The sequence below is a fragment of the Natrix helvetica genome (genome assembly GCF_964273705.1).
Source record: "Natrix helvetica genome assembly, chromosome: 5".
NCBI classification, from domain to species: Eukaryota; Metazoa; Chordata; class Lepidosauria; order Squamata; family Natricidae; genus Natrix; species Natrix helvetica.
In genome coordinates this window covers 73,881,733-73,908,427 of record NC_138551.1, presented here as the reverse complement: position 1 = coordinate 73,908,427, position 26,695 = coordinate 73,881,733, and the positions used below count along the sequence as shown (strand labels likewise).

At 40.3% G+C, this 26,695-nt stretch overlaps 1 protein-coding gene across 3 annotated transcripts in view; it reads right to left on the bottom strand.

The window, feature by feature from the left end:
• ADGRA1 (adhesion G protein-coupled receptor A1) overlaps positions 1-26,695 on the bottom strand; it is a 426,992-nt gene that overhangs the window by 364,164 nt on the left and 36,133 nt on the right. For all 3 annotated transcript variants that reach the window (XM_081953900.1, XM_081953901.1, XM_081953903.1), the window contains exon 2: positions 10,442-10,513. In XM_081953900.1, coding sequence (XP_081810026.1) covers positions 10,442-10,513 — 72 coding nt within the window. The remainder of the gene's footprint in view (positions 1-10,441; positions 10,514-26,695) is intronic.

The window sequence follows — 26,695 nt, the reverse complement described above, 5'->3', positions numbered from 1 at the left end:
CAGGAAAGGTCATAAAATGGAGCAAAACTCGCTTAACAATGTCTCTGTTTAAAAATAAAATTAATTAGTGCATTACTGGAAGATATGAAGGACTAGATTAAGGACAGATAATCCTGGAGAAACTTATGTGTGAGTCAACCCTAATTTAACGGCATATGAACAAATAAAATCAGTTTAATATAAGCTAATCATGAAATTATTTCCCCATATTATCGTATATTTATTAAGAAAGAATAAATTGAATCATGTCAAATCTAATTCAAAGCCCCAAAACGTCAAAGCCTGGTCTATTCCACACTCAAGCAGACGACCATATAACCATGATGGCTATGCGTACCACAGGTAGCACGCAGAGCCATTTCTGAGGGCATGCAAGGCATTGACCTGTCAGCTGATTTTCAGCCTTGATTTTTGGTCATTTTTCAGCCTCTTGAGGGCGAAAAACCACCCAACATGCAAACCGGAAGTTCGGGAACTGATTTCTGGTTTGCTCATTGGGCTGTTTTTCACCTCCCCAGGCTCCTAGAAAGCGCTTTGGAGCCTGGGGAAGGCTAAAAACGGACATACCGGGCCCACCGGAAGTCAGAAAAAGGCAATTTCTGGCCTCCAGAGACCCTCGGGGGGGGGGGGAAGCCGTTTTCACCCTCCCCAGGCTCATAGAAAGTCTCTGGAACCTGGGGAAGACGGAAAACAAACCTACCGGGCCCACCAGTAGTCGGAAAACGGGCCATTTCTGGCCTCAGGAGGGCCTCCAGGAGGGCAAGAGAGGCAATTTTCACCATCCCCAGGCTCCAAGAAAGCTGTGCACGCATGCGTAGAGCAGAGGGGGCGGGTAACGCACGCATGTGCAGGAGGCATGGCACGGAGGCATTAAATTATGGGGGTGGGCACACATGCTTTTAGCACCCGTGGTGAAAAAGGTTCGCCATCACTGCCATATAACATTCTGGAGAAATGGCTGCCCAGTCTCCTTCTTGCAAACCTCCAGCAATATAGCACCCACAACTTCTTAAAGCAAGCTGTTTCAGAATTAATTATTCTTTCTCAGAGTCTTTCTTTATAGGCGTCCATCCATTACTTCTTGTCCTGCTCAAAATAGACAACTGAGTCAAAATAGACTCAGTTGTGTCAAAATAGACAACTGAGGCTACAATACTGTGCATCCAAGACCTATGGAATCTGTACTACAAAAAGTATAATTATAGTAGTTATTAAAACGTTATTATAGCTGTTGACTAGCATTTTGAGCAATTATTACATGACATTTAATTAAAGATATTATCTGGGGTTCTTTTAAGTATACCAAAGTCAACGAACTCCAAAACACCAGACAGCCAACACAACCACACAAGGCAACACACACAAAAGCTTTCAAAAACTATACTCTCTGCTCACTACTTCACTATTTCTCACTTATGCTACATCTCCACCAACTACACCTCCACTTACTACTCCTCCAACTACTACTTCCACTACTACTACTACTTCTTATGAGTCCTACTGATGGAGACCAGCATGTCTCTCTAGCTGCTTTAGGCTGCTTCAGGCTGTTTTATGTACACACAAACCTCCTTCCTTCTCACAAACCACCATCCCCACCAGCTGCTTCTCTCTCAAAGGTGCTGCCCTGTCCTTTAGGTATCTTAAAAGCATACATGTTTTTAAATCAATGTGAAAGTAAATCAGTGGTGGATTTCAAAATTTTTTAGAACCTCTTCTGTAGGTGTGGCCTGTTTTGTGGGAGTGGCTTGGCAGTCATGTGACCGGGTAGGCATGGGCAACTTGGAAAATGTGGTGAAACTTACTTAACAACGCTCTTGCTTAGCAACCAAAATTTTGGACGCAATTGTGGTCATACATTCTCTTTCTTTCTTTTTCTTTCTTTCTTTCTTTCTTTCTTTCTTTCTTTCTTTCTTTCTTTCTTTCTTTCTTTCTTTCTCTTTCTCTCTCTTTTTCTTTCTGTCTCTGTCTGTCTCTCCCTCCCCCCCTCTCTCTCTTTGTGGCTCTTTGTTTCTCTCTCTCCCTCCCTCTCTGTCTCCCTCTGTCATTTTCTCTGTGTGTCTATCTGTCTGTCTCTCTTTCTCTCTGTATCTGTCTCTCTCTCCTCCCTCCCCCAGCTCTGTCACTCTGTGTATGTGTGTCTGTCTGTCTGTCTCTCACTCAGTCTGTGTGTGTGTCTCTGTCTCTCCCTCTCTCTCTGTCTCTCTCCCCTCCCTTCCTCCCTCTCTGTCACTCTGTGCGTGTATGCGTGTGTGTCTCTCTGTGTGTCTCTCTCTGTCTGTCTGTCTCTCCCTCCCTCTCTCCGTCACATGTGTCTGTCTCTCACTCATCCACTTAATCACTCACTCTGTGTGTGTGTCTGTCTCTGTCTGTCTGTCTCTCCCTCCCTCCCCCTCTCTGTCTCTGTGTGTGTGTGTGTGTCTGTCAGTCTCTCTCTGATTCCCTCCCTCCCTTTCTCTGTTCCTCTCTCTGTCTGTCTGTCTGTCTGTCTCTCTCTCTCACACACACACACATACTGTGGTCACCTTGTTGAATGTTCCAATCACATTTGAAACACTCAACAACTGGCCTGAATTTATCGTATTTTTCAGCATTCTGCAGTCATAGGACCAAAATATATGGTTGAAAGTACCTGGCAGCGGCATTTTTCCCTGGGGGGCTCCTCAGAACATCCCAAGACTTCGGAGGGAAGCTTACAGCTGGAGGAGGACCAAAGCCCCTTTCCCAACTGGCTTTTCCTCGCTCAGAGGGCTTCGGAGGGAAGCTTCTGCAGAAGCCCGGGTGAGTGACAAGTTCCCACCGTTATGAAGTCTCCGAGGCTGTAATTTTACGAGCTGTGCACGCGCGCCTATGTTTTCCATGGCGTGGAGCAGCGGCGAGGCTCTGCGCGGCCGGCGATGACTTAGGAGGCCATCCGGGAAGACGAGAAATGCAAGGGGGGACCCTGCCCTCCAGTGATGGCCTCTGGAATCATCGCCGGCCATGCAGAGCCTCGCTGCTGCTCCACGCCATGGAAAACATAGGCGAGCGGGCACAGCTCATAAAATTACAGCCTCGGAGACTTCGTAACGGTGGGAACTTGTTGTCACTCACCCGGGCTTCTGCAGAAGCTTCCCTCCGAAGCCTTCCGAGGGAGAAAGGGCCAGTTGGAATGGGGCTTTGGTCCAGCCAGAAACAGCCAGAATCTGAAAAAGGTAGGGTGAACCCATTCCTTCCCATTAATTGTGCTGAAATTTATTTGTTTCTACTGAAGCATTAAGAGACTGCAAATCCCAAATGCCTGAAAATGCCTGAAAAGGAAAAGAAAATGCTTACAGTGAAGGACAAGAGAAATCATCGGTAGTTTTACAAGTTGAAAACGATAAACTCATCAGACAGCTGACAGAGCAAAATCTATAGTAATCTGAATATTTACATTGTAAAGAAAAGCATTATCTGTTCAAATTCCTCATTAAATCAGCGATCAATGTATCTACAGCACATTTTTAACTTCTGTGAAACTACAGAATTCATCTATTATTATAATACTAAGCTGACCTTGAAACAAGATCGATTGTGTTACAAATCCTTTATGTAGTCAGTGAACTTAATATGACTTCTGTTCTGTAACAACCAACTAAAAAATAAAAGAAACTTAAGAGTTTCCTACTCCACTGGAATTAACTGGGAAAAAGATCTGCTGAAGACCTGGACAATAGCACTGTACTAATAATAATGTATTGCCCATAATAATATGCTACTAGTAGTATTACCCATAATGGGCCAGGTAAATTCATAGCTTTGATTTGATATACAACTGTTTTCTATGTTTCAATGCTACCAGCAAGATATCAGAACATACTGTGTTTCCCCGAAAATAAGACAGGGTCATAATTTTCTTTTGACCCCCAAAATAAGCACTTGGCCTTATTTTCAGAGAGGTCTTATTTTTGAGGTGCAGGAGTTGGCGAGCGTAGTCACCTCATGACTGTTGCTTTGTTGCAATATTTTCAGGGAGGGCTTATTTTAGTGCATGCGCTCAAAAACCCGACTGGGCTTATTATCCGGGGAGGTCTTATTTTCAGGGGAACAGGTTAGATAAACATGAAAATTCTACGTATCTAAAGAATTCAGTATTTTAGAATTTTGAAACCACTTTAACAAAGACATGTTGGTCTTTAGCAGATAGAGTTTTTGAATCCGAAGGTTATTACCTTCTTTAGAGGGGCCGTTTACAAGACAATCTAAATGTTGCCACTTAAGGTTCACTTCATTAGAAGCATCCTACAAGTCCAAGTAATAAATAAACCTAGGATTAGACAAGCCTATTACTACAATTTACTATGAAAAGAAAAATTTACTCCAGTTAAAACTGTGGGCCATATAATTAAATCTAATGAATCTAAACACAGCTGTCACTTGTTCTAATTTTCTTTTGAATTTTATTTGTTCCTGATTAATTCCTGCATTAAATTACAATCAGTAGCAGTGTTGCCTTGGTAGCTGTAGACTTCCTCCATACATTTTAATACTGCATTTCTTATATCAAATATGGGTATACTTATTTTATATAGAAAGTAGCCCTTTTTGTCTAGAATGCATAAGGACATCACTAAGTACACTGAGTACATCATATATGGCTTGGAACTGTCACAGTGCTCCAAAATAAGTAGATTTAAGAAAAAATTGCCACATTTGGTGTCTGATGATTTACAATCTGTTGTCTGTTCAGCAACGGTTGTTGGCAAACAAGTGAATATTTTCTGTGAGAAGTTGGTTTCTGTCTGACTTTCATGAAGTTTTCAAAGATACTGTTACAAACAAAAACAGAATTTTTTGGGGGGAAGGCAGAGTTCATCTATCCTTAACTGTATTTCCATAGGTCACTTAGTTATGGCACAATCTTGATGACAATTTATTAGCTGTTGTCATTCCTCAATCTGTCCAGTTTTAAATGAGATCAGTACAGACTTCTGAAAAATTTAATGGGTTTATAAATATCTTTGGGATTGGATATCATCACTAAAGTGATGATTTGAGAATAAGGGATGGATATGATTGAACTCTCATGAAATTAATTCATGAAAGCGCATGTCATAATAAATGTGTTTTTTTACAGAATGTTAAAGAATGGTTTTAAGCGCTCCGAAGGCGTCAGGGAAGCCTCCGGACGACCCCTGAAGCCTTCGGAATGCTTAAAACAACCCTCCGAGCAACCCGGAAGTCACTTCCGGTTTGCTCAGAGGGTCGTTTTAAGCGCTCCGAAGGCTTCAGGGAAGCCTCCGGACGGTCTCTGAAGCCTTCGGAATGCTTAAAACGACCCTCCGAGCAACGGAGGGTGCTTTTAAGCGTTCTGAAGGCTTCAGGGAAGCCTCCGGACGGTCCCTGAAGCCTCCGGGGGGCGGGGGAGGCTCTTTTCGCCCTCCCCAGGCTCCTATAAAGCCTCTGGAGCTTGGGGAAGGTGAAAAATAGCTTTTAAAAAGGTGAACTCAGTTGGCCAGCACGCGCATGCGCGCTGGCCAGCTGACAGGGCAACGCCTCGCGTGCCCTGACAAATGGCTCCGCGTGCCACTTGTGGCACGCGTGCCATAGTTTCGCCATCACTGAGGTAGACCATAACCTACTACTAGATAAAGTAGAAGAATGTGGGTTGGACAGCATCACCACCAAATGGATTCGTAACTGGCTGACCAACCGCACTCAATGTGAGGTCCTCAATGGAACTGCATCTATATGGAGGGAAGTATGCAGTGGAGTACCCCAAGGCTCTGTTTTAGGCCCAGTACTCTTCAACATCTTCATCAATGATTTGGATGAGGGAATAAATGGGGAACTCATCAAATTTGCAGATGACACCAAGCTGGCAGGAATAGCCAACACTCCAGAAGATAGGCTTAAGATACAGAAGGATTTTGACAAACTTGAACATTGGGCACTATATAATAAAATGAAATTCAATGGTGAAAAGAGTAAGGTTCTACATTTAGGCAAGAAAATGAAATACACAGGTACAGTATAGATGGTACCTTGCTCAATAGTAGTAACTGTGAGAGGGATCTTGGAGTCCTAAGAGCCAGCAGTGTGCAGCAGTTGCCAAAAAAGCCAACACAGTTCTAGGCTACATAAACAGAGGGATAGAATCAAGATCACGTGAAGTGTTAATACCACTTTATAATGCCTTGGTAAGGCCACACTTGGAATACTGCATTCAGTTTTGGTTGCCACAATGTAGAAAAGATGCGGAGACTCTAGAAAGAGTGAAGAGAAGAGCAACAAAGATGATAAGGGGACTGGAGGCTAAAACATATGAAGAATGGTTGCAGGAACTGGGTATGTCTAGTTTAATGAAAAGAAGGACTGGGGAGACATGATAGCAGTGTTCCAATATCTCAGCGAAGAGGGAGTCAAACTATTCTCCAAGGCACCTGAGGGTAGAACAAGAAGCAATGGGTGGAAACTAATCAAGGAGAGAAGCAACTTAGGACTGTAGAGAAATTTCCTGACAGAACAATTAATCAGTGGGACAGCTTGCCTCCAGAAGTTGTGAATGCCCCAACACTGAAAGTCTTTAAGAAGATGTTGGATAGCCATTTGTCTGAAACGGTATAAGGTTTCCTGCCTAGGCAGGAGGTTGGACTAGAAGACCTCCAAGATCCCTTCCAATTCTGCTATTGTATATGCTCCCAATAAGTCTGAAATAAGAGGCAGTGAGCAATGATCTCTAATAGTTATACTGTTCAGAAATAAACAGTCATGTACAGTTCTAGAAGAATTATCCAACCTAGGGATGAAAAATGTTTTCCTCTGCCCTCTCTTACATGCATTCCTGGACCAAGGCTATTCACTATTTATTTTATCTCCTAAAGTTGCTTTCATATCTTTGCCATCATTATTAAGAGGTTAGACAGATCACAAAACAGACTCATAAGTAATATTGGATCTCTACTTCATAGATATAGGCTTGGAAGCCTGGTAGCATTTTTCCTTCTTCCCTTTTATATTGGATTTAAACCAAAACTATTTCAAGCTTCTTTCTAATGTTTTCTTCCTGTCTCAGATTTAAATCATGTTTTGCTAACAGCCATTCCATACTTCTTCCAACATTATCTCTATTATCTACTGTTTCTCTCTACAATTTTTCCTATATATGCATTGGCCAGATCGCACCTAAAAACATTGTGGCTAATTCCTTCTTTGGAAGGAAATTAATAAATCAGCAAGTATTCAAGGGAGAGAAACCAAGACGATAAGAACCTGTAAAAATAATTTATGAGGAACAGTTGAAGGCAATGGATATGTTTAATTCAGAGAGGAACAGGCTGGGAAGAAGATGAACAGAAGGTGCTCCAGAACATGGGATAAAAAACTATGGGTTTAAATTTCAAGGGAGTAGCAGATGATGGGCTCTCCTTCACTGGAAGTATTTACAGAGGCTGGATAGCCAACTGTTGAGGATACTGTAGTAGTGGATCCAACACAAGGGGCTGAAGAAGAAATTCTTTCAACACTTAATTTCTATGATTTTATGAACAATGTAACATTCATATTCTTTGTTATAATATTGAACATATTTTTATCTTGATAATACAATAAACAGCAACAATACTTCTGCAGATAGTACATTAAAAATTAAAATTAAAATAAATTTTATATATTTATACAAAATCAGTCTGCCATCCCAAGTCCCGTTGCCCTACCTATTTGTGAAAGATCAACAGTCAAACATTGGACCCCTTTAAGGTGTTTACAAATTTTTATCTGTAAAACTGAAAAAAAAAGTTTGATTTTTTTAAAAAACATCAACACTGTAGATTGGGATCCATTTGTTATATTGCACAACATCACAAATGCGTTGAAAGTGTGTTTCTGTACCTGTGAAATAGTATTGACTCCTGGTGACTGCTGGACTAGACCTTGTAGTTTTCTCAACGACATTTTTGGAAGTGGTTTGCCATTGCCTACTTTCTTGGGCTGGAAGAGAGTAACTGGCCTGAAGTCACTCAGCTGGCATCCTGCTTAAGGCAAGACTAGAACTAAGTCTCCTAGTTTCCAGCCTGGTGCCTTAACCATTACACAAAACATGCTAATATTTCGGCACATAATTTTAGCCACAAACTATTCACAAGAGAAAATGTCTCTAACAAAAATGTGAGTTCTCTGTGAGGAAGTCGGCAGGATAATCAGAGAGACATGATTAGCAGGAGCAGATGTGAAGCAGATGAGACTGATTTACTTCCAAGCAGAGAAGATCTGTCTCAAAGTAACAGTGACAAGATTGAAAGAAAAGCTGGGAAGGCAGGTCTGAGAACAGGAAAAGTGAGAATGCTCACAAAATGACACAAATCGATTTTATTTGCCATCTGCCATAAAAAAGATAACAAAGCAGGATTATTCATCTACAAGAGTAGATCTTCATGGCTGCTATTCACTGGTAACTTATTGCTGAGTAATGTATATGAGACAATGAACAGGTGCTGCTGACATTTTGCTAGCTATGGATTATTTATTTTTCTTTTCAAGTATAAGGCTAGTACTTCTGATTATTGGCAAAGTAATAATGGTGAGTTTCCAAGTAAAGAATTGCATCAGTTGCTGGAAGAATCCATTATTGTACTAAAGAAATCTTGGCTTGTCTCTCTTGTTCACAAAACACCCCCCCCCCCAAAAAGGCAGTTCATTTCATGCCAAAGGTCCACAGAACCTTCCATTTGTAGCAGCTTATTGTTAACACTGATGTCCATGTATTTTCTAAAGACTACAGCAGTAATTATTTATCAGTATGCAATGTATTATTCAATATGAAATGGAATATAAAGACTCAGGACTCCTTTGGAGGGTGGGGAAATGAAATGTGCCTTATTTACAAATCAATATGCTAATATATTTTTAAGACAGTGGGATTTACTATTAACAAAATAAACTGCTTTTTAAAATATCTGAGATAAGTTTAAAGATTACATCCAATAAAATTAACCACAAACACAGCCAAAAAATTAAATGACCAGGAATCAAAAAGGAGCATACAGACACCTTTAACAAGTCAGAATAGATAATGAAAATTCAAAAAACAATACAGGTAGTCTTCAACTTACAAAAGTTTACTTAGTTACCAATCAAAGTTATAATGGCACTGAAAAAATGACATGATCATTTTTCACACTTACGACCGTTGCAGCATCCCCATGGTCACGTGATCAAAATCTGGATGTTTGGCAACTGGTTCATATTTATGACTGTCACAGTGTCCCAGGGTCATGTGATCTCTTTTTGCAACGATGGGGGAGCCAGATTCACTTAACAACCGTGTTACTAGCATTTTTAGTGTGATTATTACATGCTGTGCAGAATCACTTCCTGTGAGATGGGTGGTCATATAAAAGATAGATAGATGATAGATAGATAGATGATAGATAGATAGATAGATAGATAGATAGATAGATAGATAGATAGATAGATAGATAGATGATGATAGATAGATAGATAGATAGATAGATAGATAGATGATAGATAGATAGATAGATAGATGATAGATAGATGATAGAGGCGGGCGGGCGGGCGGGCAGGCAGGCAGGCAGGCAGGCAGGCAGGCAAGCAGACAGATTCTATTGTCCTTCAGCACAGCTGAAGTCCTAGATGGCCATAAGGAGCTTTGGGTTCCTCTTTTATGTGATTACAAGCAGCCCGACCCTTTTGCTATATTCCAAAGAGTAATGCCAGTTGCCCAAACACTTTTCTGAATTGATTCCAATTTTTTTATTTTCTAGTTACTCATATGAAGGAGAAGGTACTACTATTCTGCTAATTCTCCTGACTCGTCAGCAACTTTTGGTGCCATTTCCGATTGAGCAATTCCCAGTATTCAAATACGAGATTGTCAAAATATACTACTAGAAAATGAACATCTACAGAATTAGGTTTTGAAGATAGCAGTGACATGCTACGTCTTGCTAATATTTGATTTTCATCAAATTAAGGTTAAAATACTAAAATATTGAACCCATTACTAGTCAATCTGTTTAGAGGCACTGCTATAATTCTCTTAAACTCAAATTGTATTCAAGATCTTTCATAGGAAAATCAGGACAAGTTGAGCAGATATAATGAAGATAAATGTGGCACAACTATTAACAGTGAAGACTAATACAACCACATATACATATACAGTAACTAAGGATTTAATTAGGCCATGCTGTTTAATTTTAAAAAATTACCATTCATTTTCCATTCTTCCTTTTAAAAGGTCCTGCAGATACACATGTCCCATTTCCTTTCTATTTATTTTGGATCCAAATTAACACTGCTTACTTTTGTGGAGTTTAATTTTATTTAGGCTTATTTATCATCGAAAAAGGCTGAGTAGGAAATTCCAATGCTCATTACAGAACTTATATCTTGCATAATTATTTAGAAAATTCAAATCACTACCTGGAAAAAAAAATAAGAACACTTAAAAGCTACTTACAGTCTCTCTAGGGATCTCAGTCCAATGAAAGAGTTGCTCTTTAGCCATAAGATCTTGTTATTACTCAGAATTCTGAAAAGGAATTAAAAGAAATTTTTTTTTTGTTAACAAAACACAGTAGCAATTTTACTCATTAAAAACATGTAATTACAGTAAGTGATAGTTCTGTTAAACACTAATCACAGACTTCTCTGCTCCATTTACATTTCCTCTTAAGCAGCAAATAAAATCATTTGTAAAAAATTATGTCTTTAACCTGTTCCTATTTAATCAACAACATAAAATAATATATGACGCTTTAGATCATAATGAAATTTAGAATAAAAATTTAATACCTGCAGCTGAATAACATGCTTAATAAATGCTTTTTTTTAGGACACATCAATTGTGGGAACAGTTGTTCATGAAAATAAATAGCATTAACTCCCCAATGAGATATTTATTACATGCTCTCTCCACTGTGTTAACTGCCATGACATTGTGTTGGTTCAACATAGTATTTAATTTCCTAAACCACCTTCAATAGGATGTGTAATGTGAATTTTTGTAAATTATCAATAAATGTGGGGTCTGTGCTCTCTGAGCTTGGTTGTTTTCTTGCAGATGGTTCACTACCAGACTAGGTAGCATCCTCTGTGCTGATGATGTCACCTAGTTTGGTAATGAAATGTCTAATCAACCTGAGAACATCAAGGACCCCATAGTTCAACCATGAGCTATAAATATTGTCTTCTATCAGGTTCTGCAAATGATCATCCACTAAGGCTTTATCTTCCTCCATCACTTCCTCTTTCTTCAAAGTCATGAGTGACAATACAACTTGTGTGTCATGCTGATTTAGAACAAAATTTGCCCTATTGCTTAAACAATTCTGAGGAGCAATTAATTTTATTTAAATACTGCAGTAATCCATGTTTTGCTTTTCTCCTTTATATACATTATACTAGAATTTCTTTTCCTTTTCTTCCTTCCCTCCATTTATTTTGATGGAATAAAATCTCTGCATCTTGGAGGCTTCTGAACAGTTTCATTCTCTTATGTCAACAGAAATAAACATTATGTTTCCATGAAAAACATAGATATCAGCATATTCTTGTCATTAAATTTTGATTATTTGCATTTCCAAGAATGAAAATGAAAACTTTATCTCTTGTAATAGAATGATAGGCTAAGCAGTTAGAAAGCCTATTGAGGAAATGGGCACAAACTGTTATAAAGAACTACTTGGACATGGTCTTACTGCCTATTATATGTCCTTTAACTCAGCCCACAAAATTTGGTTGGAGGTTTGAGACAGTTCTTGGATTTCAGACATAGCGCTTAACTTGAGAAAAAAAGAGGAATTCCTTGAATCAAAGTTATAGATAGGGATAATGAAGCTGCACAGGAAACAATTCCAACAAGCCCATAAGCAAACGTATACCCTGAATTGGCATTTGTCGTTTCTTGCTGGACAATAGACATTAAAAAAAATCTATCCAGCTGGCAGGAACTGCTGTTGATGGAGCCATATTAGCAATTTACATTTCTTAAGGTAAGGGTTAGACATTTCACTGAAATATATTACACTTATGAAATAATTGAAATTCTTATCAGCCTGATTTGTTCCTTTCTATAAGGAAATCTAGGGATCTAGTCTAGGGAGGGAGGGAGGGGGGAGGGACAATTGAGATTGATCCTGATATGCTAACTACCTGGCCACAAATGATTAGCATTCCTTCAGTGAAGGTAAAAACCCAGCTATAATGCCAGATGCCTCAGCAGATGTCAAATCTCTTTAAATTAAAATAAAACTTTTATATTTTTCTTATAAAAGCAGATGAAAGAAGTTTTTAGGCCTCTGTAACTGAAAACACACATTGATTTCTATGCTCATTTTCCATTTAATAGGGTCAGCTGCTTCTGTCTAAATCAGTGGTTCCCAAAGTGGGCAGTACCGCCCTCTGGGGCGCAGTGGGATGACTAAGAGGGGCACTAAGAGGCAAGGGGGAGGCAGAGGAGTGCTGGAGGTGGCCCCCTCTAGCGAGCCATTTAGAACCAGTTCGCTCACTCACCCCCGCCCATCCGGAAGCTGCTCGATCGCTCACTCCCCCCGTCCGTCCGCACTATGCTAGCCCTGCCCACTGCTTATTGATTGGATGGCTCACCAATCGCCCTGCCTGCCTCTAAGAGCCCTATCTAAACCCAGTTACCTTTTTTTCTGCTTGGCTTTCTATAGATAGGGCTCTTAGAGGCGGGTGGGGCGATTGGTGAGCCAGCCAATCAGTGAGCGGTGGGCAGGGCTAGCATAGTGCAGATGGGCGGGGGGAGCAAGCGATCAAAGGGAGGCCCTTTTGCCTCCCTTCGCTCTCACTTTGTCTTGATGAGGTCGCCACAGCTGCCGGGCACAGACAAACAGAGGTAGCCAGAGTGGCGGGGCAGCCCGGGCGGGCAGGCGGGCGAGTGAGCGAGCTGCCTGATCCTCCATTGCTCGCCCGCCCGGGATGCTCTAGCTACCTCCGTCCGTCTGCACCCAGCAGCTGCAGCGACCTCATCAAAACAAAGTGGGAGCGAAGGGGCCTCGGTGCCCTGTCTGATCCTCCTTCGCTCGCTCGCTATTTTGCCTGCACAGGGCGCCTCGACAAAAGCCCTTTGCTGGCGGCCAGACCTCCCCTCCCCGGGGCGATGGGCGGAAGTTTGCGCGCTGCAGCCAGCGCCTAGGAGGTAAGCTCCTGCTGCCGTTCCCACCCCCGCGCCCATGCTTGCAGGCGGCCATGCAGCCCTGCGCTATAAGCAAGCCAGGGATCCTTGCAAGGCTGCTGAATCCTAAGGGAGATGCGAATGGGACCACAATTTGAAAAACATGTGAAATTCTTTCTGGAGACCAGAAGCAAACACATACACACACACACACACACACACAGCAAAAGTGTCTGGTTTTGAATATAACCCTTCCTAGTGTTTGGGGAAAAAATAGAGGAAAATTTGGATATACATTTTGAATTAACTTGGGAAGAAAATTGCTAAAATCACTTTTAGCTGTGTTCTGCATTAAGGATTCATGCAGTAGCATTTCTTGTTGAATTAGCAGAGTAATATTTACAACAGCCAGCTAAGATAGTTTTATCTGTCTTATAATGTGCGTGGGTAGAGGACTTAGACATAAGTGCAATGTTTGCCTGTGATTATATAATAAATTCACAGCTTATACATTTGAATTAGATGTTTTTCAATTCATGTTTAACCTAACTTGATATACTTGTATTCAATACATAAGGTGTTAAATTATGTCAATGGAAGAGATAGGAAACTGCATTAGTGATATATATGTCAATGCGCTGATTTGTACTAAAAATGTTTAGCTTAAAGAAGTTATAAGGAATCACAAATATGAGTGTGGAAAATGTAATATAGTTGTGGATGACCCTTTGCATGAGTTGTATTGGGAAAAATTAAAATAATAATAATAATAATAATAATAATAATAATAATAATAATAATAATAATAATAATAATAATAATAATAATAATAATAATAATAATAATAATCGCGATGATCCCACTATCAGTAATCTTAAAAAAATGAAATTAGGCTACCAACCAGCCAAAGAAGCTGAAAAAATTTCACATTTATTATATATGGATGATTTGAAACTCTATGGAAAGTCAGAAATAGAAATCCAATCACTGACAAACACAGTCCGAGTATTCAGCACCGATATTTCAATGCAGTTTGGCATGGAAAAATGTGCCACTGTATCCATAAAAAGGGGCAAAATCACTACATGTGAGGGAATTGAAATGCCCAATGGCCAACTAATTAAATGCAACGAAAATGAAGCCTACAAATACTTAGGCATTTTGCAGTTGGATAACATCAAACATGGACAAGTAAAAAATATTGTCAGGAGAGAGTACACCAACAGAGTTAGGAAAATTTTGAAATCTAAATTAAATGGTGGAAATACAATCAAGACCATAAACACCTGGGCAATACCAGTTATAAGATACACAGCTGGTATAGTTAACTGGACACAAGCTGATTTGGACATTTTGGACCGAAAAACCAGGAAACTAATGACAATGCACTACAGTTTACATCCACATGGTGACACTGATAGACTATACCTGCCCCGAAAATCAGGTGGCAGAGGATTATTACAAGTGAAGCAAATAGTTGAAGAAGAAAAACATGCACTAGCTAATTATTTAAAAGAAAGTCAAGAACATCTATTAATCGAAGTAAAGAACAAAAATCTACTGAAGGCCCAACAGACGAAACAAGAATACAGAAAAGATGTGATAAAATCAAGAATGGAGAGTTGGCAGAACAAAGCCTTACATGGTCAATTTCTGGAAAAAATAAAAGATAAAGTGGACAGTGAAAAAACTTGGTTATGGTTAACAACAGGTACATTAAAGAAAGAAACAGAGTCACTAATCCTGGCTGCGTAAGAACAAGCTATCCGAACAAATGCCATTAAGGCCAAAATCGAAAAATCCTCTGATGATGCCAAATGCAGACTCTGCAAAGAAGTTGATGAAACTGTTGACCACATACTCAGCTGCTGTAAAAAAATCGTGCAGACTGATTATAAATTGCGGCACAATTCAGTAGCACAAATGATCCACTGGAATTTGTGCCAAAATTATAATATTAAAACAACAACAAACTGGTGGGAACATAAGCCTGAAAAAGTCACCGAAAATCAGATGGTCAAGATCCTGTGGGATTTTCGTATACAAACAGACAAAATACTAGCGCATAACTCACCAGACATCACACTGGTTGAGAAAAAGAAGGTTACAATCATAGACATCGCAACACCAGGTGATAGCAGGGTTGAGGAGAAGGAACATGAAAAAGTCGCGAAATACCAGGACTTAAAAATTGAAATCCAACGATTATGGCACAAACCAGCAGTGGTAATTCCAGTGGTAATCGGCACACTGGGTGCTATTCCAAAAGCACTGGAATTACATTTAAAACAGTTAAAACTTTACAAAATCACCATCAGTCAAATGCAAAAAGCTGCACTGCTTGGATCTGCACGTATATTACAAAAATACGTTACGACGTCGTAGGCCCCTGGGTGGGGCCCGACTAGTAATCAATGCCAAATCCGGCGAATCAACTGGCCGCTGTGATACAATCGTATAGTAATAATAATAATAATAATAATAATAATAATAATAATAATAATAATAATAATAATAATAATGATGATGATGATGATGATGATGATGATGATAATGATGATGATGAAAATGATTCCCCAAAGAGGTAAAAGGCTACATTTTGCTAGAGTTATTCTTTGCTTCCAAACTGTTGAGGAAGGGGATTGGACTCCATTGTCTATATTTCCCTTTCCATCCCCATTGTTCTTTAGTGAAAATTATAACCCAAGAATATATAGATCAGTTAAAATGTTCCCATTCTCACTTTCCATATTGGGAATCCCTAGGTACCATGCAATAATCTCATCAAATAATTCAAGCAAATGTTGGTGACATTGAGCTGAAGCCAAAGTTCAAGAAATCATACCAAGAGTTTTGGTTACAGAAAGAAATATCTGATAGCTATCCTGCACTACGGACAGTGGTTAAGAAGCTCCTTGTTGCATTCCCAACATCATATTTGGTGGAACGTGGCTTCAGTATGGTCATCCAACTTCTCTCCAAGCAAAGAAATCGACCCCAGATTACTGAACGTGGTGATTTAAGACTCCTGCTAAGTGACTTAAAACCAGACATTGGGAAACTGGTATCACTTTATCAAGCCCATCCATTACATTAAGAATTTACTGAACAGTTAAGTAGTTACTAAATTTTACTAAGTTTACTATGTTACTAGTTACTAAGGTTCTTGATAAATGACTATCAGATTTTGAAAACCTGGTATCACTGGATCATGTTCAACAATTTTGTTGAATTAACATTAACTACAAAGGTTTTAAAATTGGATTTTGAATAAATGTGCAATTAATTGTTACAGTTTTGAATTTTACTGCTACTATCTTCCTTCCGTCGTGCAAACCGCCCAGTCACATGACTTCCCTAGCCATGCCCTCTGGGCCATGTCCACAGAACTGGTCGTAAAAAAATTTGAATTCCACCACTGGGTGGGGGGCACTGAGGATCAATTTGTAGCACCAAGGGGGCGGTGGACTGAAAAGGTTTGGGAACCACTGGTCTAAATGATTTTGTCTATGAGTGCCAGGCAAAACCTGGAAGTACTGAAGAAAAATGTAAATGCAGTTTTCTAACTGAATTCAATTTTGGCTCATCAAGGACACTCTACATTGATTCAAACTTAAAAATTAATCCACATTTTAATAATACAAAATATTAGGTATAAATAAATCAATGCATCATACTGAAAGATTTTTTTAAAATTTGACAATACTTCTGTATCTTAAATTTGATTAAATATTAATAACATTCAAAACCAAGTATCAGATTCTCCATTTTTTATGAAAAAGAAATACTCAGAACTCTGAGCAGCAATATTAAAGATAAAAATAGTTTTAGGGAGGCCATTTAAGGTATGCCATTAAAAGTTTGAAATGTGTCATTTCTTTCCAGATTCAACACTAAGAAATGACCACAGTGCCTTCATTTTGCATGCTATTATTCATTATAAAGCTAGGAAGCACTTTATATTATAACATGTAAGATACGGTTTTTAAGTGTACATACATCATGGAAGAAAAATGAAAATATAGAGAATGTAATTCAGTTGCCTATAGTATATGCAATAAAAGATTGAGACTTACAAAAGATATAATGTAATAAAACATTCTATATGTAGAACAGATTTGGTATTGCTGAGGGTAAATCTTGGAAAGAATGGACATGGAAGAAAAGGAAATATATAGAACAAAGAAACTAGAGTGAAATCAGAACTGCAGGAAGATTAAAAAAATATTTTTTGCATGAAAAATACGAGTGTAGGTTTACCTAGATTGAACAGAATAAATAGGAAAGCCGGGGAAAGGAAGGAAGGAAGGAAAATTACATCCAGTCAATGGTAGTCATTTGTCAGCAAGTAGAAATGAAAAACATAGGTTTTATGCCAACATTTTAATGAAACAGAACTCATAAATGCTGAAAAATGATGAAGTGATAGACATGGATGATAAAGTTTAAGATACAGTATTTTCAAATGCTGCATGGTTTGCTTATAAAGTAGCTTTGTGATTTGTTTAGCAGGTAAGAAGACGGCTTCTGTGCTTGTGAATAGGAAGAATGTCATAGTGTTCCACTGACTATGCCAATGGAAAGCAAGAATGAAAACTATTACTCCAAGCAGGTTAGTTTGTTAAATGTGCCTGAGAGGTGTTTGGCAGAGTTCTGACTCAAAGGCTACAAGAAATGCATAACATTTGAGAAATGAAGTGTGGCTTTATGTCAAGCAGAAGATGCAAGCATGGTTTTGCTTTTTCAGTAAGAAAAGTACATGAATCAACGTAAGGATGATATTTCTCTCTTAGCAAATGCCATCAAGAGGAACCACAGAGTCAGGCGTTCTCAGTTGCTGTCTCATTTCTATAGAACAGGATCCTCCCTGAAATTTGAGTAGCCCAACCTTGCTGAGATTTACAAAAGCCATTCAAACTTGGAGGTTCCAGGAGATTACAGATATGGAGATGGTACAAATCTGTTTCTTCCTGTAGTAAGATGGTCTGTTTATTTGATGGTAATTGTTTTGAGGGGCTTGAAATGGACATAGCAATATGTTGTTCTAATTACTGTGTATTAACAATGTATTTAATCTATACACTGTCCAATGATATTACTTCTCTGTTATTAAACTTGGTATGTTTAGAATTGGTAGCAATTGGAGCAACAAATGAGCCAAATAACATAAAATCTGAAAAAAATATGTTTAATCTTGCTTTAAGAACATGAGAAGTATGTAATAGACCTTAAAGCCTGAAGCCAATGAACTCTTTAAAAAAAATTGTCTAATTCAAAGCCATAGGAGTTTTGGGGACAATCATGTCATTTATATCAAACTGACTTAACAATTCCTTTTCAGCTGTTTTTGGTAAATCATATACTTTCTGCACTCTTCAGAAGTTTTTAAACTATCATAGATAAGTAATTCAGCATAGTTACCCGACTTTCTGCCCATATTTTCTCTAAAAGGAATCTTCTGCCATTTTTAAATAAAGTTATAAAAAAACCAACCACTTTTTCATAACTACAATTAGATATTAATGTTTTATTTATTAACACCATAATTCCTATTGACTTTAAGTATTGGGAAATATCAAAGAATTTCTATTATATCTAGAATTATATTTGCCAAGATTTCAAAGATGCCAATAATAATAATAATGTTTAAATTGGGTCAACACTTGTAGCTATTCTGTATCACTTTCAGTTCAGAAACAATTATAAATACACCAAATGTTATAATGTAAAGTGGAGATTACAATATTAATTTCACATAACTTTGAAAGAGAGAGGTCTGACATTTGACCATTCCAGAGGAATGTATTTATAAGATTATATACGGTAATTGGCTAAATTTATTGAATGGAATTAACACAGCTAACCTCTAAGCATGTATAACAATCATGAGACTGTTCATTTGTACTATATTTATTCTTCCCACAAATTCATATTTTCACTCACCTATTAATATTCCCATTAATTGTGCTATGCAATTTGAAATACCAAAATAAGTATTCTACAAATAGCTATCCTTAAGCATAGATAAAATCTTAATAGAAAACAAACTCTATTTTTTATAAATTGTCATAAATACTTTATTACTATTGGCAAAATGATAGGATTATTCTAGTTTACATTACTCTGGCAGAAAATAGAGTATAAAACTATAGTATATTATATATTTATAATATTCAATATTAAAGCCTAAGTTAATGTCATCCAAGAAATGAGGTATTTTCTTACATAATTTCCAAAGGAAGGGAGGAAAAACAAAGATAGGTCAGAGAGATAAAAATCAAAATTAAGTAGCCTAGGAAAGTTTACCAGAACTTAGGAAATAATGAGCTTGCCAAAAAATAATGAGAAGTATTGTCATGGATCTCCCCTACTCTATACAGTCCTAGTTACAGTAGCTCTATAATATAAATAAGTCTTCTTTGAGTCCAGCTCAACCTCTGGTAAATTCATGATCACATCCATGTAATTTTCTTAGCAACATAAGGAAAAGTTTGGATTTCTGGCTGTCTTCCATATTATGTTCAACCCTGCTTAGGTTTTCACGATGAACTACAGCTGGCAAGGTGTTGCTACCAGCTAAGCACAAGGTAATATAATAAATTGTAACAGGCACAGAGAACACTCAAAATGACTTGCATCCCCATCAATAAACTTTTCAAAACTTCATACATAATAATTCAAGTCATGGAAATAGATTGAGAATGCATACAATGCATGCCTCAGTGTAGGAAAAAAAGATTTAAAATTTTAAATTAAGTTTCCTATTAAGTATCATATTTGCCAACGTGGCATACATAATTCATTTGAAAGTTGGAATGTTCCACTAGACTGAAACGGTATTTACTAAATTAAATCAGCTGTTTCAATACAGCAGCTTCCAAAAAGGCTAGGAATTCTGCTACTGAAAATCACAGTCAACATTATCACTGATATTAAAAAGCAACAACTAAAGCAAAGCAATATGATGTGTAAATCTGAATAGATCAAAAGCCCGAGCCTCCAAACATTCAAAGATTATATAGCTCATCACACTTTTGTTGAGATTTATGGTCAGCAGCAAACATAAGGGATAAATAGAGAAGAGCAAGGAGTTGGGTTAGGCAAAAGCATTAAAATTAGGAAGAAATCTCAGAATGAATATTATATGTGCTTGCTCAGTGATGTGGATTGAATGTTTTAATGGGTAGTAAATATGACAGTGTCACAAATAACTTTTCAGTCACAGTTTTTTTCTTTTTTTTTCTGCAGCGGAGTATTTCAGAGGTAGGATGATCCCATGTGAGTGAGATGTATTTTTCACACAATTGTGTTTTACTTTAGAGCTTTTTGTTGTCATTGGAAAAAACATCAAGAAATCAGCTTCTACTCCATGACTTACTAAGCAAATGAAACAGCTTTACTTCTGGGAGTATTGATTGTCATAAAAATCGTGTTCAGGGTCTTCAGATTGGTAGATAAAAAAAGAATGACATTCTCCATACAGTACATAGATATAGTTAGCATTTCAAAGATATATTATTATGTAGATCATTACACACAAACACACACACACATACACACACACACACACACACACTGACTGCTTGATAGTTGTTTTTAAAATGTGGCCAGTGCCCAACAACTTTTAGACTCATAATTGATATGTCTGCAATGAATAATTAACATGCAAAGTAAAGGCTACAAGGTTAGCACTATCAAATGTTAAAAACTTCAGTATATCATCTTTCCAATATAGGTTTCCATGACTTCTAGAAAGTTAGAAACTGAAGTTGAAAGAGACAAGGACAAATAAAGAAACTGGAACAAATTCCAGAAACTAGAACTTAATTTATAGACAGGTAGTCCTTAACTTAAAACCATTCATCTAGCAACTGTTCAAAATTACAAGAGCATTGAAAAAAGTGACTTAAAACTGGTCTTCAGACTTACAACCATCATAACATTCCCATGGTCACATGAACAAAGTTCAGGCACTTTTCAACTAGTATGTATTTACAAAGTTTGCAGGGTCCCGGGGTCTTGTGACTGTCATTTGCAATCTTCCCAGCTGGCCTCCAACAAGCAAGGAAAATAGAAGATGTGTTTAACAACTGTGTGATTCACTTAACAACAGTAATGATTTACTGTGTTTAAAATAATAAACACTGAACCGTAATTTGGATGGATCCCCCTCTATAAAAGACCAGAAAATTGCCCTAATAAAATCCTAGCCTACCTCCCTGCTTTTAAGCTTATTTGTAAGAAACCAGTTAGTTGGTCCTCGACTTATTGCAATTGCTGTTAAACAAGGTGGTCATTAAGTGAGTTGCACCCAATTTTATGACCTTTTTGCCATGGCCATTAAGTGAATCATTGCAGTTGTTAAGTGAATCACATGGCAAATGCAGCTTCCTCCGTTGACTTTGCTTGTCAGGAGCTGACTTAGGACCCAAATGGTGATCATTTGACACTTGGATGCTCCAACCTTTGTAAATACATGCTGGTTGCCAAGCATCCAACTATGATCATGTGGCCATTGGAACTCTGCAACAGTTGTAAGTGTGAAGACCAGTCATAAGTCACTTTTTTCAGAGCTGCTGTAATTCTGAACAGTTGCTAAATGAATGGTCGTAAATTGAGAACTACATACTTGCAATTCTTAAATATATCTACCTTGAACATCATAGCTAGTGATGTAAATTAATGCAGGTACCCTCCATTCGTTTGTGGTGAAAGACGAAGCATGTTATCAATAATTGGTGATTACATCTTATTTTGTTGGTATAATAAAATTATTCTACAATTAATTTTTGGTGACTTTTAAAAATCATTATTGACATAATATTCTATTTTATATACATTTTTGAACATAGTGATGATGACATCCACTTTTGGTTTCTTTTTGAAGAAAAGAGTCTAGATATACAAATAAGGGAGGAGGAAAAGGAAAAATGTAAAACCCAGGTAAAAAAAATAAAATATCATTTGCTTAATTTGACAACAGTACCAACCTTTGAACCATTCAACTTAAATATATTATTTCTATTTGTTTCTGAAAAATGGATTTATCTTCACAAATATTCTCAGTTCTAAAGGTCAGATTTATAGATCTCTCGTGACTGGAAATGATTGTGTGGAAGTTGCAATCAAGTGTATCCATGAAATTCAACACCTGGAAACTACTGAAATGGCATGTGGCAATGGAAACAGCTATGGCAGGGTAAGCAATAGAGAAATAATACACAGTTAGACAGTATTCCTGTTACAAAATCATAATACTTCAAATTATAAAATCATACATACTTTGAATCACTGTTCTGATTCGCTCCATTCCTTAAGTTTATAGCTTTATTTTTTTTAGCTGAAATATACATATTTATATACAATTTTCATTTATTTAATTAAAATCATAGACTAAAACACAAAAAGAAAAAGAAAAATCATGGTTTTTAGTTTTTGTTTAACAGCTGATCATGATTTACATTTCTTCAAATTATCTATCAAATTCTCTGCCTCAGTATGATTCAATATGTGCTTAGAAACAGCACATTTTAAGCACAAATTTAATGTAACAGTGAAAAAGACCATTGGTTTACCTGAAGGGTCCTTTTCTGTGCACCGCGAGAGAGTCCAAGCAACGGGTTAAATCAGTCTGCTTGTCCTGGGACTGAGGAATCTTTTTCCTTGGCCACGCCTCCTGGTGTTGTCTGGCCCCAGAATTTTGAGTAGGTCTGGAACCGTGAAGACTAGAAGCATGAAGAAGCATTGAAGGTAAGTCCAAGTTGACACGACGATCATGAATCCCTGGATGGATAAGCCAGGGTGGGTTGGACTCTCCCGCGGTGCACAGAAAAGGACCCTTCAGGTAAACCAATGGTCTTTTTCCTGTGCACCGCTTGGAGAGTCCAAGCAACGGGACATACCCAAGTTATGTGCCACTTGGGCGGGCAGAAAGGCAGTCCCAGGATTCGGTCATGGGAACAAAGGCCTGGAGAACCCTCCTGCCGAACAAAGCTTCAGCCGAAGCATACATGTCTAATTTATAGTTCTTGACAAAGGGCGATGGTGAAGACCAAGTAGCCGCCCTGCAGATATTGTCAATGGGAGCCTGGGTGGCCCAGGCTGCAGTAGTGGCAGCGCTTCTTGTGGAGTGAGCAGTAATATATTTAGGCACCGCCCTGGACTAATGTTCGAATGCAGCTGCAATGCATGCCCTCAGCCACCTACCGACTGTAGAAGATGTCACCTTCTTACCTAAGGAACCAGGCTGGAACGACACAAGAGGGCCTCTGACCTGCGGAAGTCTGCAGTATGTCTGATATCTATCCACAGAGCCCGTCTGACGTCCAACTTGTGCCAGACATGTTCCCTTGGGTGATTGGGGCGCGGACAGTAGTTAGGTATGATGACTTCCTGCGCACTGTGGAACCAGGTGTTGACCTTTGGGATGAAGGCTGGATCTAGACGCAGAACGACCCTGTCCAGGTGGATGACACAAAGATCCTCTCGAACAGATAGGGCCGCCAGTTCGGAGATGCGTCTCGCAGATGTTATTGCAATGAGAAAGGCCATTTTCAAGTTGAGGTGGCAAAGAGACGATGTGCGCAGAGGCTCGAAGGGTGGTGAAGTAAGGGCTTGTAGAACCACCAATAATTGCCAGGTGGGGTAACGGTGAACCACCGGTGGACGTAAGTTGGAAGCACCCTTAAGGAAGCAGCGGACCCTGGAAATCCTGTTGAGAGGCAGGTTCGGGTTATCGGACCAAACAGTGGATAATGCCACCACCTGACGACGAAGAGTGTTTGGGGCGAGGCCCCTGTCCAGGCCCCCTTGTAGGAAGTCCAGCACACGGGAAACAGGTGCAGTGACTGGATCGAATTGCAGATTGTCACACCACTTGGCGAAGGTGGACCAGGATAAGTCATAGATCCTGGTCGTCGAAGGACATCTGGAAGCCTGGATGGTGCGTACCACCTCTTCCGACAGGCCATCTCTCCTCAGGAGGTCCCCCTCAAGTGCCAGATGGCCAGCTGGAGCCACTGGGGGTCCTATGTACTATGATCCCCTGACTGAGAGAGACCTGATCCTGAGGGATTCGCCGTGGAGGGGAGATTGACAGGCTGACAAGGTCGGCATACCATGACCTGCGAGGCCAGTGGGGAGCCACGAGGATGACCTCCGCCCTTTCTGCGATGATCTTGCAGATTACCTGTGGTAGAAGCGGGAGCAGCGGGAAGGCGTACAGGAGACCCGGAGGCCAACTGCATTGAAGGGCATCCGTCCCCTCTGCCCCCAGCGAGTGGAAGTGGGACAAGTAGCGTTGGAGTTGCATGTTCTCTCGGGTGGAGAAGAGGTCGATCACCGGGGTGCCGAATCTGCGGGACAACTGGCGGAACAGAACTGGATGCAATTGCCACTCTGCACTGTCTATGGTGGTCTTGCTCAGCCAGTCCACCTGAGTATTGTCCACACCTGAAATGTGGTCAGAACAAATGGAGGCAACATGTCGCTCCACCCAGCGGCCCAGGGCCTCCGCTTCTGCCATGAGCCTCTTGGATCTGGTGCTGCCCTGGCGATTTATGTGTGCCTTGGTGGCCACATTGTCCGTCATCAGGATGATGTGTTGGTGCAAAATGTCTCAGTGAAAATGTGGTAGGGCGAGCTTCGCTGCCCGCAGCTCCAAGAAGTTGATGTTCAAGCTGCTTCGGCTGGAGACCAATTCCCCTGAGTCACTAGATGTTTCATGTGTGCCCCCCAGCCAGTGAGGCTGGCGTCTGTTGTGATGACCACCCTGGTGGGCTCCTTGAACAATTGACCCTTGAGTAGAGCTGTCGACCACCACCACTTGAGGGACCTCTTCACAGACGGGGGGATGCACACCATCATGGATGAGTTGCTCCTGTTGGCTCTCTGGTGGGGCAGGAGAAGCCACTGTAACACTCTGGAATGAAGACATGCCCAAGGAACAACCGAGATGTAGGAGATCATCTTCCCCAACAGCTGTGATAGGAGTAGCACGGGAACCTGCCTTGCTCCTAACACTTTGTGGGTCAGGGACACTAGGCTGTCTATCCTGTCCTGGGAGAGGGAGACCCTGCAGGTGGAGGTGTCTATCACTGTCCCCAGGTGGATTAGCTTGGTGGTTGGAGAGATGGCTTTTTTCTAGGTTCAAGGAGAACCCGTGATTCCTGAGGGACCTCATGGTAATGCCGAGGTCCCGTAGAGCTTGTTGCCTGGACGACGATTGGATGATGATGTCGTCCAGGTAACATTGAAGCCTTACGGGTCTGCGCCTGAGTTGAGCTGCTACTACTGAGAGGACCTTTGTGAAGGTCCTGGGTGCCGACGACAGGCTGAATGGAAGGACCCTGTACTGATAGTGTCGACCGGCATAATAGAATCGCAGGTACCTTCTGTGATGGGGCCTGATGGGTATGTGGAGGTACTCCTCCTTTAGGTCGATGGATGTGAGGTCTCCTTGGCGGATCCCCGCCAGGATGGACTGCAGGGACTGCATCTTGAACCTCCGGTAGGCGCTATGCCTGTTGAGGTTCTTGAGGTCTAAGATGGCCCTCCACCACCACCTCCGAGTTCTTGGGTACCAGGAAGAGAATGGAGTAAAATCCCTTACCTTCCTGGTCTGGTGGAACCTGCTCTACCGTATTGATCTCCAGGAGGTGGTGGATTTCCTGGGTCATGAGCTCCCTCTTGAGGTCGCAGGAAGGAGTCGGGCAGCGGATGAAGTTCTGAGGGGTTTGGGAGAGAAACTCCAAGGAAAGGCCCTTCCTGACAGTCTGGAGGACCCAAGCGTCCTCCGTGGTTAGAGCCCAATGGGGGGCGAACAACTGGAGCCGACCCCCGATGGGCACGGAAAGTTGATGGTCATTTAGACTTGCGGAAAGGCCTGCTGGAGGCCCCGCCACGGTTAGGTCTACGGTAATTGAATTGTTGCCTACCCCTGTCCCGAAAGGACTGCCTGTCCTGGGACAGTTGGCCTGTTGGGGCGAGTGTAGGAGGGGGCCTGCCAGGTTGGTGGAACGAAAGGGCTGTCTCCTAAAATAGGGGGCTGACTTGCGGTCCTGCTTCTTATTCAAGGTGGGCAACACCTTCCGCTTGTCCTTAGACTCAATCAGGAAGGGATCTAGGACCTCCCCAAATAATTTGGTCCCGTTAAACGGGGCAGAAGCCAATTTCCACTTATTTTTCTGATCCGCTTGCCAATGGTGGAGTCAGACCAGGGAAGTGACTTTGGACGCTAATGCCGTGGAGGCGAATTTTGCCGCATTAAGGGAAGCATCAGCTGTGTATTGAGAAGCAGCTATGATTTTGGTTATGTCCTGGTGGAGACAGGCGTCCCCTGCTGGGAGCTTAGCCTGCAGCTCTCGTAGCCAGATGACAGAGGCCCTGTTAAAGAAGGATGTGGAGGAGGACGCCTTGATAGCCCAGGCGGCTGCCTGGTGGGTCTTCTCCGCTTTTTTGTCCTCCACCTTAAGGCCTTCCAGCAGGTCGGCAGAGAGGGTCGAGTTAGAGGTAAGAGCCGCTATGGGGGGATCCACAGATGGCAAGACCAAGGTGTCCTCCAGTGCAGGCTCAACT